This window comes from Chanos chanos, chromosome 4 (genome assembly GCF_902362185.1).
Source record: "Chanos chanos chromosome 4, fChaCha1.1, whole genome shotgun sequence".
Taxonomy (NCBI): Eukaryota; Metazoa; Chordata; class Actinopteri; order Gonorynchiformes; family Chanidae; genus Chanos; species Chanos chanos.
Genome location: NC_044498.1, coordinates 17,914,454 through 17,926,880, shown reverse-complemented (window position 1 = coordinate 17,926,880; position 12,427 = coordinate 17,914,454). Strand labels below are relative to the sequence as shown.

The 12,427-nt window shown below is 38.7% G+C and overlaps 3 protein-coding genes across 3 annotated transcripts; 1 reads left to right on the top strand and 2 right to left on the bottom strand.

The window, feature by feature from the left end:
• The first annotated feature begins 260 nt into the window (after positions 1–260).
• faua (FAU ubiquitin like and ribosomal protein S30 fusion a) lies at positions 261–2,349 on the top strand. Its single transcript, XM_030771210.1, has 5 exons — positions 261–320; positions 1,177–1,258; positions 1,415–1,559; positions 1,820–1,875; positions 2,175–2,349. The coding sequence occupies exons 2-5, from the start codon at positions 1,184–1,186 to the stop codon at positions 2,298–2,300; spliced, it is 402 nt and encodes a 133-aa protein (XP_030627070.1). The 5' UTR covers positions 261–320; positions 1,177–1,183; the 3' UTR covers positions 2,301–2,349.
• A 216-nt stretch (positions 2,350–2,565) lies between these two features.
• Positions 2,566–5,542, bottom strand: fkbp3 (FKBP prolyl isomerase 3). Its single transcript, XM_030771208.1, has 7 exons — positions 5,438–5,542; positions 4,924–5,025; positions 4,627–4,728; positions 4,215–4,350; positions 3,798–3,865; positions 3,605–3,702; positions 2,566–3,232 (listed from the first exon to the last, which is right to left on the bottom strand). The coding sequence occupies exons 1-7, from the start codon at positions 5,540–5,542 to the stop codon at positions 3,178–3,180; spliced, it is 666 nt and encodes a 221-aa protein (XP_030627068.1). The 3' UTR covers positions 2,566–3,177.
• Positions 5,543–9,107: 3,565 nt separating this feature from the next.
• Positions 9,108–12,145, bottom strand: LOC115810211 (heme-binding protein 1-like). The gene is made up of 5 exons (XM_030772139.1): positions 11,881–12,145; positions 11,419–11,513; positions 11,152–11,293; positions 9,780–9,963; positions 9,108–9,279 (listed from the first exon to the last, which is right to left on the bottom strand). Exons 1-5 carry the CDS (start codon positions 12,143–12,145, stop codon positions 9,108–9,110), a joined length of 858 nt encoding a protein of 285 aa, XP_030627999.1.
• Between the last annotated feature and the right edge of the window lie 282 nt (positions 12,146–12,427).

Below are 12,427 nucleotides of genomic sequence, written 5' to 3'. Positions count from 1 at the left end.
AAATTCGATAAACTTGATTCATTCGAGGACAACATAATTCAGGCATATTTAATAAAAGTGGAAGAGTTGGACGCGTTCTCTTATCACATTTTCTATAATGCAAAATTTTAGAGACCAGCAACTCAGTAAATAAATTGTATACATATAAAAAGATTCGCCAAGGCCCAGAGTAACATTGCCCACACTTACGAGACTTTTCTGTCGACGTGCAAAGATGACGCAAGACTCCTCCCATCATTCCCTTATTTTTCACACATGCGCGTTGCAAAGAACGTGGAAGTCCTTTTTCGCCTAGCGTGAGACGACGAGCAACGTACAATGTAAGGTCTCTTATTTTTTGGCATCAAATTGTGTAGTTAAACCACTTTTAGTAGTTTCAGATGATAGTAAAACAACACTATATGTTCATAAGACAGCACAGAACGCGTTCCATCATGGACAGGCTTAATATTTTATGTATTTTTCCACCGCATGTGCGAGTGAGTTTAACCACACTAAATGCTATGCGTAATGCTATCGTTTCCTAGCTAGCTAACTTGGCCTGTCTTTGCAGTGTAGCAAGCCACTCAGACGTTTACCGTATGTAAGCACACGTACCTTTGATTAGATAACTACCGTAAATTTAGTAAAATATTGAGCTAACCGTACATGTGAATTCAATTAAAACTAATTGACATTCTGCCGAAATTTAACTGTTTCGCGCATATAGTTAACATTTGTTATATAAGGTCAGTTGCAGTAGTTGTTATGATGACCATATTATTTGCTAAACCCCCGACAAATTGATGACCATTTTGTTTGGTAAAACCTAGGACTGGTTTCCGGAAATTGTTTGGCTGAACTGATAACATGACAGTTTTTAGATTGCGAGCATATTTTATGATGCTTTGGTGTGGTTTATGTTAGGTGGCATTCATAGCTTCTTATTCCAGAACACTAAAAACTATGTCTAATACGTGGATTTGACTGCCGTCAGCACAGGTCTTGAGCTGGTCTTTAAAGCGCAAATGTCTTCTTGGTCTTGTCTCCTCTAGAATTGTATTGATGCATACTGAAAGGGACAACGTCACTAGAATGGAATTTGAGAAAAGGAACTGCATACGCGTTGGTGCGATGGACTTTGATATGGGAAAGCAGATAAAATGATATGCTTCTGTTCGGTTATGCTTATTTCAGAGTCAAGATGCAGCTCTTTCTACGTGCTCAGAACCTACACACCCTTGAGGTGACTGGACAGGAAACTGTTCAGGATATTAAGGTAAGAGTCAAAGTTGGTAGACCTTGATGTTTTCACTGTGTTTTGGTAACTTATTTTCTAAAGTAGATAACCCATACAGACATCAAATGTCTTATGAGCATGAGCAAATCAATCTATAACACAGATGCACAGACGTTTGGTTTGTGTGTGTTTTAGGCTCATGTCCAGGCTCTGGAGGGCCTCTGTGTTGAGGATCAGGTGCTCCTACTTGCTGGTGCCCCACTGGAGGATGGTGCCATCCTGATGGACTGTGGGGTTGTAGAACACTGCACTCTGGAGGTGGCTGGCAGGCTTCTGGGAGGTAAATCCTCTAAAATCTAACCGAATCTTGCTCTTTGCCCAGTTCCTTGTCAGTCACGGTATAGAGCTATACGCAACCAGTGGACAGTCCCATGTAATGACGGTCATCACTTATGTTCTCTTCCTTTTCACAAGAATCAAATATGGTTTTAAGTAAGCATCCTTGTGAGCTGGAAAAGAATTGATGAATTGTGGCAGTTTTGACATGCTCTTTTTTGGTTCGTGTTGTAAGTTGTGTCTTTCTTTATCTTTGTTCTCCAGGTAAGGTCCACGGTTCTTTGGCTCGTGCCGGCAAAGTACGAGGACAGACACCCAAAGTAAGTCAAAACATTTGTTCTTCTTGAGATGACGCTTCAATTTCTGATATCCACATGACACTGTCTGAACAGCAGGACCGTTATCCTGAAATCTGCCATTTGTGTCCACTGTGACTGTGAACTGCAAATCCAGTAGCTTAGAATGTTCAAATTCTGATTTAAGTTGTATTTTAAGTCCTTTTTTGTGAAAAGCCAACAGTGAGTATGTTGTCTGTGCCCAGTGAAAATATGCAGGGTAACTTGCCATAGGTGGTAACGAAGGTGAAATTAGTGTTAACGCTACTTCTTTCCGCTGTCAGGTGGACAAACAGGAGAAAAAGAAGAAGAAGACTGGCCGTGCCAAGCGTCGCATCCAGTACAACAGACGCTTTGTCAATGTTGTGCCCACCTTCGGAAAGAAGAAGGGTCCTAATGCCAACTCCTAAATAAAAATGAAAAATTCCTGTTCATAATAAAAGTTCAGATTTGACAGTAGCTCTGAGTTTTGGATTTATCTTGCCTTGGTGACACTGGCTGAGAACTGATTTTGTTACTTCAAATGACTTGTGAATTAAATTAGCTTAAATGTGTTGTCTCGATTCCATTCTGAAAAGTGGCTCACTCTAATGCGATCGTGTTTATTTGGCCCATTAGGGTCGTAGTTTCTCAAACAGCATAAAGTAGGGATAGCACATGACCTGCCTGGGCCTTTCCAAATTCTGTCTGCGTATCCTAAGCCAGGGCGTTTTTAGCATCTTCAATGAAATTGTCTTGTTTAGTCTAATTAGAGGATCAGAAGTTTGCATTCTGCATTTGAATTCAACATTCACATGACAGAAATTAACTGTGGAAAGAAACAGACTATGCATTCAGGGTTGACACACTGAATTTCAGATTTTAATTTTACATTTTAAAGTTGGCATAACTGATGGATGCTGTGAAGTTTGTCAGGTGTCCAAAGCCAGTGAGCACTAGCAAAGAGATAAAGCTGCACTGGGTGTTATTAAATATTTCGATAAAGTAAGACAAACTGAGCAGTTGAAGCAGATGAGAAAAGCAGATTTTTTTTTTATTATGACACACAACAAACATGCAAAAATACTATATCTGGTCAATTATGGTGGTGAAGCTGTTACAGTGTTTTAAATCCAGTCTTTAGTTGCAAAATGATCTGCTTAATTTCTATTTCCAATTTGCACAATTTTTCACAGTTGGTTTTATAACGCAGACTATACTGTGCATATACTGATTTGGGAACCTTCCCATGACATCTGTATTGTAGTCAGTTTGAAAATGTTTCATGCTGGCAGGATTCCCTCAACATCAATCAATAGAGACCAGTTCCACTTCAAAAATGAGCCTCGCATTAGGGGGAATTCTGGTTTAGGATCATTTAAGGAAAACAAAGCAAGTTTGTACTGGTATTAAGAATATTAAAGAAATGCCATAAAGGCCAACACTAAATGTTTGCTCACTTTTCTGTTTTTGTACAGTTGACACTGTAAATCTTTAAGATAATTAAAAGATTAATACAAAATACCACATTACATTAGCAAAAAACAGAGACTACAAGATAAAAAAAGATCATTAAATTTGAAATCTTCAAGCTTATGGTTTGAGGAAGTTTCAACTCAAATACTGAGTTAAGCTTTATCCAACAATGCTTAGAACTCCAGACATCAGCTACAGACACATAGTAACAATGTCTTTGGTTAAATTCACAGCAGATGTTAACTGCACTAAAGGATACTTTGAATCTGGCAGTCCTTTTTTGCCATAGGCCCATTCCGGCTCAATGACCAGTCGGGCTGTCTCACCTTTACTCATCGTCATAAGACCCTCGTCCCACTGCAAAAACATACATACACAAGTTATTTAACAGAGCAACGGAAACACTGTACGCTATCATATGACAGAGTATTTTTTTTTTTTATTCGTCTCACCCCTCTGATAACTTTGCCCACTCCAACCTTAAAGCTCAGTGGTTTCGCCTGTTTCTTTTTCTTTGCAGCTGTGAAGGGAGCAACACATTTCCTGAGACCTCAGTGACTTATTGTGTTTATTACTGCGTTACTGTGAACAATAACAACAATAATCAATGAACTGCTTAGTTGTACAAAACAGATAAATGTGAATGAACTGAAGTACAGTCCACTGAGTTTTTATAATCATACTGCCAAAGGGGCCCTCACAGCATTTCAAAGTCACTGAGATCCCTTCCAGTCGCTGTAGTGGCAAATATAACTCATGGCTACATCACCTTATTGGAAAGGACTACGACAGTTTGACAAATTGTACAGTGTGAGTAAGAGACTCATGTTGATTTAATACTCTGTGCGTCCAAGAGATCAGAGTCTTACATGCTGCAACGTTTGTGTCAAACACTGTTCCATCTTCCAGAGTCCCAGTGTACCAGCAGCTCACTGTGTCACCCTTCTTTGGAAAGTTGACCTTGTCTCCTTTCTTTAGCACTGTCTTTGTAAACTTAGGAGGGCCCTAACAAAAAATATAAACACATACAGGACTCATAAATACATTTATGCTATGTATACACTCTCTCCATATATATATATATATATATATATATATATATATATATATGTCGACATTTCTATTGTATAACAGATACATGTTCATTGAGATATCAATGTTCCAAATCACTTCACATCGAGGCAATGTTTCCCTATTTGGTTGTGACAAAAAGCTCTCTGGTCTATTATCCAAGTCTTACTCTGTTGTGTGGTGTAAAAATAGCTTGTGTGCACGTGATACCTCATCCACAGGTTCAGGTTCTTTGGATTCTTTGGGTTTCTCTTCAATTTTCACAGCTGTCACCTTCTCTGTCACCTCCTCAACTTCCGTGCCTTTAAACCTCTGATCTCAAAACACACACACATGCACACATTTGCCTTTAGGTACTGCAAATTCAACTGAATGTTACAATATCCAAAAAGATAAACACACTGTAAATCACTGCACCTTACCTGCAATTTTAAGAACGAGCCTTCAAAACATACAAAAAAAATCAAGTAACAGAGGGACACACTTTTTAAAATATCATTGTATTACCTTGCTCTCAAAAAGCTGGTTATAGGCTAAGACAAGTTGCTCCTTCTTTGCTGTTTTCGCCACATTCTTGATGTTTCCTAGTAGTTTGTGTTCAGTGAGAAACTAGGAGAACACAGATCAACTGTTATATTGTTCCTTCTGTCATTTATTGTCCTGTGTAACAAATTATTCCAGATTCCAATTTGGCATTTACCTACGAGAGGCTAACGCCAGCGTAACGTGCTGAAAATATGATGTTGTTTTATCTAGATGTTCTCATAACAGATAAACACACACCAATCAAAATTATTATATTCCTGGTATCAGATCCACGACATTAATGTTAGGGGAACCTTCATCACTGTTCAGAAAATCCACTGACAAAATGTAAGGCAACTAGATAATAATTACATGCGGAGCTGGTAGGTAGCTGGTTAAATTGGCAGCTAACATCTGTTATCACTGAAAACTGAACTCATGCGTGCAAAATTCATATGTGAACCAGAGAGATAATATGACAGAGGACGTATAATACCGAGTGGGCTGCATTATCCTGAATGAATTTGATGATGTCCTTTTTGGGTAACTCATCACTTTTGAGCTGCTCATCGCTCCACTCTCGTGTTGGTTCCGCAGCCATTTTGGTTTCAAACTTCATGAACTTTGACATTAAATACGTAATAACCAATCAAGTTGGCTGGACAACAGAGGGGGCGGAGAGAGGCGACCATAGAGATCGAACAAAATTCCGCGTGCGCGAGGAAAAGGAACGATTATCAGGCTTTTGTGTTACCTGAACAACCTCTCAAAGACAGAACCTTATCCAGTCATTCAGACACACATCCAGACCCCTCGGTTCACAATAATCCAATTTGGCTTATAGTCAACGACTGAACAAATAGCAAATATTTCAGAAACTCAAGACACCCCCTCTCGCTGAATATTCTACAATATCCCATGGTGCCTGTGAGAGCGTTTTAACCAATTTTATTTCGTAAAAGCAAGCCCATCTGCCTTCGCAGTTGATGGCATCGGTGCCTTCCCGTCTGTGAAAGTGGTGTTGCATGAGTAACTTTTCATCCACTATTTTCAGCAGTAAGAATGTACGAATGCACACGTACAAATATCTTCCTCTGTAATCAGCTCCTGTGTTAAGCATTTGGCACGTGCCTGCTGTGTACATTGCATGCAACATACATGTCATGAATAAAGGAGAAAGCACATACAAGGTATATCTCCCAAATGTCTTCCTACAGCAATAGCAGGACTTCCAGAGAGTGCACGTCACTATTCCTCACATTCCTTAAGTTTTACTCGACAATTTTCATCATTTTTCAGAGCCTTGCTCCTGTATGTATGTATCTCTCTATATATGTCTGTGTTGTACTTGTTCATTAGATCTGTTTAGAAAAGCATTAGTTGCATTAGGCCTGTAAGTATCACTGGTCACTAAAAAGACCTTCACGGGCAGTAGCGCAGTCTTTCTGTTTTATCAAGACAGCCTTAGTGGAGTAGGTAATACAAATTGTCATAGTCAAGCACACAGATTTAATCAGTGAGAACTGGCTGATTGAACCATGAGACAGATATAGGTGTATAAACATTTTAAAATGATCTTAAAAAGAACTGTAGTGATGATCTGGGGCCCTTGTTAGTGTTCTGTATTTTCTTCCAGTTGTCAAGGCAGACATACTCTCCATTCTCAGCTGAGGGAGATTAGACCTTTTCTTCTGTCTTAGACTGAAATAAAGCACGAATTGCCTCTTTGATACTCATTGTGCTAAGAAATGTTATTTCGTGTCTCAGGAATCACTTGATGGTGAATAGGGTTAATCACAACACATTTTATTTTGCAGGAGTTGCACATCTTGTATGATGATGTTTCTTTTCCTCTGAAGCAGTCTTTTGTGTATTGCGTTTAGTGTGTCAAGACATCATGTTAGAAAGGTTATTTTACCTTAATTTAATTCTAGAAATTTTAGAATTTTAGAAAATCAACAAAACTTGTCAAAAAGGCCAAGAAATGAAAAGAGCAAATAATATTCTTTTTGAAGTGTAATTAGGTATATACTAATAAAATAACACAAGACACAGGACAAACTGCTGCATTTAGTTAGAGCTAAGTGTTGTGTATTTGGGAGTAATAATAGTTTAAAATGAATAGACTGACTGAAGGAGACCAAAAGATGTATAGCCCCAGTTTTATACACTTTGCTATTAGATTTTTCAAAGGTTCCCAAACAACCCTGATTGATTATTAATTAATGTCTCTCTTCCTCAAGAAAAGCACTATAGTGAATTGGTAGTTCTGTTTTTTTTGTTCATTTGAAGTGTCATTTCCTTTTCCATTTGGCCAATCAACATACTACAACATGGTCCAAAAGAGGCAATTTTCTGGTACCACTTTGGAAAAATACCACAAAGCAGTGGACTTGGAATTAGGCTGCTAAGTGATCATCTTTCCTTCTTCCTTAAACACCCAGGTACCTAAAAACAGATGTAAGTATGTTCTTGCTTATTTAACAAGCTAAAGCGATGCACATGTTTGGAAAGCAACTTCACATTTGGCATTGTTCCCCTTTGTGCCAAAAAGTATTGAGCCATGAGTCAAAAACCATAGTATACACTGCACTGAGTGTTGTTACACCCCCTGTACATTGGCATATTCATTAAAATAATGGCAATCAGAATTAATCTTTCTTTTTTATATCTTTCAAATCTGATCAAAGGCTAAAATATTCTTAAGCTATTAATATATTAAAATATAAATATAAATACATCAGTTATTCAGCATGATGAAGCATTTGATTATGTTGCTTTGTTTTTATTAACCTGCAGTTTGTGGTTCTAAAATTTATCCAAAAGACTAAAGAAAAAAAAATTACTGTTTGATTAAAATACCAAAGTACTTGTTGAATTACAATATTTCAATCTCCATTCTTTGTCAAATCATAGCATATCCTCTTGAGCTTAGAATTTTCAAGATATTTTCAAGAGCATATCTATATATGTATATATTTTGTATGTCTTGTACGTGTCTTTAATTGTCTCCTTTGCTCTTCTCTATGTAATTATGTAAACACAACATTATAATAGAATAAAGACACCTGACGAAGACAGAGTGGCGGAGAAACACCATGATCTAACACACATTCTGTTTTCATTCAATTTCTTCTCCTGCCACCAGCACATTGACAAAATCACCCTGCTCACAACCAACACCAACAAATTTCACCAAAACCACATATCTCTCAGCACATACACACAGAAAAACAACACTTGTCACAACTTATGAAAACCATGCACTACATTATGCTTTCTTACTACTCTTACCACAACCAAAATGACTTCACCATTCTCGTATATATATGAAAAGGCAGCTATATAACGAGATCCATTTGTTTACAGATTGAGGTTAGCTTATCACACGTCATATGGGTACCAAACAAATATCAAGGCCACATTGGTTGTCAGTGCAGAAAATACCAACGCATAGTTTCCACTTGTCAAAAACGGACAATGACATTTAACTTATGACATTAATACTGCCTGCCAGATTTTAATCCAAATACAATTTTTGCATGGTTTGTGTACATGCATAAAATGAGCTGCATCATTAAAATCTTAGTCCTATCAAACCATGGGTGTATCTTCTTCATCATGATCAGTGGGGAGAGATTGAGACCTTATCAAAGATTGACACTTTGAGTAACTGATCCTTAGGGTTCGTTGTGACCACAGGACAGAAGGTGACTTTTCGTTTCACCCCTTGTTGTTTGAGTGGTGTGCACCCCCAAAGGATGTGAAGTGTGTGAAACTGACACCTCTTTCTGAGCAAATATAACTTTTGCTTTTAACTTCTCAGTGAATTAACCAGTATGTGATTCTTTAATCTGTGCATGGTCATATAGAGATCATATGTTCCTAGGATTTTGGGGTGCACAAAAATCTGAAGAAATACATAGGAAAGAACAGCTCACTGAACCACATATTTCTGAAAGGTAGGTGCCAAAATAATCTGAAATACCTCTCATGGGGACAGATAGAGGAACTGTTGTAGATAAAGAGGCCAGCCGGAGTGTAAGTCCTGTGACATATGACAGAGATTTTTCCTCTCAAATACTATGGTTCCATGTTGATTGTTTGGCAGTTTGTTGGGTTCTTCTGTCCTTGGAACATTAGTTCCCCATGTACAGCCATCTGAATCAGTGGCGCTCAAGAAACCAGATCTCATTGTGCCGATGAAGAGCAGCAGGGCTGGTGTAGCCAGCTATGATGAAGGAGTTTCCAGTGTTGATACTCAGAGAGCCCAGCACATCAGTCAAAGTGCGAATCTCTCCGAGAATAGATGCCTCATTGGTGATCCCATTGAAGGGCCTAACATGCACACACATTCATGTGAGTCTCAATGTATAGAGAGTGCAACTATGAACCTCTGCTTGTCTGCTTCTCCCACCAACAAGTTCACTATCTAATCAGATGACAAGATTATCATTAACACACCCCACAGTATCTTGCTCAATCTCAAACTGAATTTTCTAGAATCATGTCAGTAGAAATACATCTAATAAAAAAAATCAAGAATGGCATATGGATAAACAAACTTTGTTTGTCAGCATTGTGAGCAGCCTAAACTTGCTCTCATCTATATTTAAGTGAATATATATTTAATGCAAAACAAACAAACTCTTATGCATGTGATGTAATTGGTCCAAACTAAGCTTTAAACTTGGGCTCTTCATTGTCCATTATTATACAATATCGTTGCAAATATGAATACGAATACCTTTATTGTCACTGTACATGTACAATGAGATTCTTATTCTGAGGTATCTTATTCTGTACAATAAGTCCCCTCCCCCAAGTCACCTGCTCACCTGCTGTACACCACCATTGCAGGCCAGGTTTCTATGGAAATCTCTGGGTCGAGGGGCTGTGGAGGGTGGTCCTGGTACTGTTGGGGCAGGTAGTAGGCCACTGTAACCTCCCTTAACAGAGTTGAGCGTATGTCATCGACTTGGACCACTGTGATGATGGGGATGGTCATGCCAAGGTAGTTTCCTGAAATCAGTTGAGACCTGGACATCATTCCAAGTCACACACCACGACACCAAACATCTTTGATTGTTCTAAAATGATTTATATTATAAACAAAATTAGCATTTCTGTAACACTGTTTTGTAAAAACATAATTTATCAAAAATGAAGCTGGCTAATTACACCTAAAATGGACATTCTGATTATGAAGTGAAAATAATTTAACAATAAATCACACTGAGGACATTTTTTGGTCTTTGATATTTTCTCACCTAAGAACAACGACATCTGATGGTCAGAATGATATTATCGTAGAACCATGTGGTAAGACACAAACACACACACAAAAAATCTTTATTGACATGTTAATCTGTGACCAAGAAAAAGGCTAACACCATCACGTCTGAGAATACACAAGTAAAGGGTGAAGAAACAATACTCCAAGCTGCGGTTTCATGATATTCGATCATCATGGAGAGCTGATGTAACATACTGTACATCTGGCTGGTTTTGAGGGTGTTAGGGGTCCACAGGTGGAGTCTAACCATTTATTCATCTCTTACATTCCAAATTTTAACATAACAACAATAATCCTTATGTTGCCATGTGCTTGAAAAGGTAAAAAATGCCATGTCTGTGGTTTTCCTCTTTAAGCCCTGGAACTGTATCACTGTCAGTGCAGCAAGTCATGTAGATGGTGCACTGAGTCTCGATGTTGGAGCGGTATGTTACATCGACATTGCAATAAGACACTGTCAGAAGAGTAAGTTACACAGACAGAGCAATGTTACTCTGTCAGAGGAGTACATTACACAAACAGAGCAATGTTACTCTGTCAGAAGAGTAAGTCACACTGACAGCAATGTTACTCTGTTAGGAAAGTAAGTCACACAGATAGAGAAATGTTAATTTCTCAGAGGAGTAAGTCCCACAGACACAGCAATGTTACTCTGTTAGGAGAGTAACATAGACATGTTAATAAGTCACTCTTTCAGAGCAGTAAGTCTCACAGACTACGATAAGTTGCTCTGTTAGACTCATATAGATAATGGAGTACACTATTTTTGAGCAGTGTTGTTAGTGCAGGAAATGTCTGACAATGCAATATGTGATGCAGTGCAGTAAGCAACAAAGCACAAAGTAGGTGTCGCCAAAATTCCAGGAAATTCCAGAGACAATGGAATGCACCATTCAAAATTTGTATTAAGTCACCTGAACTGTTCTGCTGGCAGATGTATCTCATGAGCTTCATGAAGCCAAGACAGATGCTCTGCTCATAGGTTTCCTCTCTCACAGTGATGCACGCCCAGTTTAACTTCTCCAAGTTACGCTTCTCATACAGAAGCACGCCACACTATTATGACACAAATCAGGGCATTTTCTCAATACAAAAGACATGTTTGTCCATTACAAATGCCACACACGCGTACACCAAATTTTAAACTCTTACTCTTTATTTATATACTCAAAACATCCTACCTTCTCTTTCTTTGTGAGGAGGGTAGAGGGGATTTTTTCTCGTTCTTGATTATTTTCCATATCTGTGGTCAGCAGCTGGATGGGTTCAGCCATATCTGTGAAAAGAACAGTAAAGATGGAGTCAAACTATCCAAAGTGCACCATCTACTGACACTCTGTTTACCAGCACAAAGGTTTTCACCAAAAACAATTAAGTTACAAAGTGACCACTGATTTTGGTCCTCAGAAAGTTAAAAGAATCAAACGGTAGCATAGCACATTGATACGAAGAGGGTGCTTATGAGACATGTAGAATGCTTGTGACAGATGGAATCAAAGGTGTTCAAAGGAATGGCTGAAAGGGTTTAATATGGTAAACTTGCAGTATACCCCAACATTTAAGCCAGTAGGTAGAATTCTCTGTCCGTCCACACTAACAGAATTCTAATATTACGTCAAATGCTGAAATGGCAAAAGCTTTACCACGGGGAACATCCACTTGGTGTCCTCTCCCGACATCTTGCCAGAAGTGAAGGAGTCGATCTCGTTCCTCAACCTCCATGGTCTCCACGCTCTCTCCAACCGGACTGTTACTCCTACCGAGCGCGGAGTGGGAGTCCAGATCCTCTGTTAAAGACTCCAATTCTTCAAGAGTGATAAGACCCCTCGACGGGCGCGGTTCAGACGTTTCTCCTCGACTTTCTCCTGCACTGCAACCACCATTTAAACGACATATTGCTCTATCCATAGCTTGACAAATGACAAATGGTTTCTCCTGTAATAAGTGCTTTGCCACGTTATTGTGAAACTCCCCTGTGTTGGTAAACTAACCACAAAACCGTTCTAGACACGAGATAGGTGGCTTACAAAACTACTCGCTGACAAACAGCGCAAGGACTTTACTCTTAAAGCTAAGTACAGTTAAGACAGTCATCACCAGAAACAACAACCCCACTACAACACATATGCTTTCATCAAATATTTGCGGTAAATGAACTCTGCATTACCAATACCACCTTTATAAACTGTC

What these genes read in the sequence shown, in the direction of transcription:
- LOC115810211 (XM_030772139.1), bottom strand. Translation starts at nt 12,145, where the DNA reads ATGGATAGAGCAATATGTCGTTTAAATGGTGGTTGCAGTGCAGGAGAA. An exon ending in CTGCCAGCAGAACAGTTCAG is followed by an intron (nt 9,964 to 11,151) that starts GTGACTTAATAC and finishes AACTGATTTCAG; the next exon opens with GAAACTACCTTGGCATGACC. An exon ending in GCAATGGTGGTGTACAGCAG is followed by an intron (nt 9,280 to 9,779) that starts GTGAGCAGGTGA and finishes TGTGCATGTTAG; the next exon opens with GCCCTTCAATGGGATCACCA.
- faua (XM_030771210.1), top strand. Translation starts at nt 1,184, where the DNA reads ATGCAGCTCTTTCTACGTGCTCAGAACCTACACACCCTTGAGGTGACT. An exon ending in AAACTGTTCAGGATATTAAG is followed by an intron (nt 1,259 to 1,414) that starts GTAAGAGTCAAA and finishes TGTGTGTTTTAG; the next exon opens with GCTCATGTCCAGGCTCTGGA. An exon ending in TACGAGGACAGACACCCAAA is followed by an intron (nt 1,876 to 2,174) that starts GTAAGTCAAAAC and finishes TTCCGCTGTCAG; the next exon opens with GTGGACAAACAGGAGAAAAA.
- fkbp3 (XM_030771208.1), bottom strand. Translation starts at nt 5,542, where the DNA reads ATGGCTGCGGAACCAACACGAGAGTGGAGCGATGAGCAGCTCAAAAGT. An exon ending in AACCTGAACCTGTGGATGAG is followed by an intron (nt 4,351 to 4,626) that starts GTATCACGTGCA and finishes ATTTTTTGTTAG; the next exon opens with GGCCCTCCTAAGTTTACAAA. An exon ending in TGACACAAACGTTGCAGCAT is followed by an intron (nt 3,866 to 4,214) that starts GTAAGACTCTGA and finishes CTCCCTTCACAG; the next exon opens with CTGCAAAGAAAAAGAAACAG.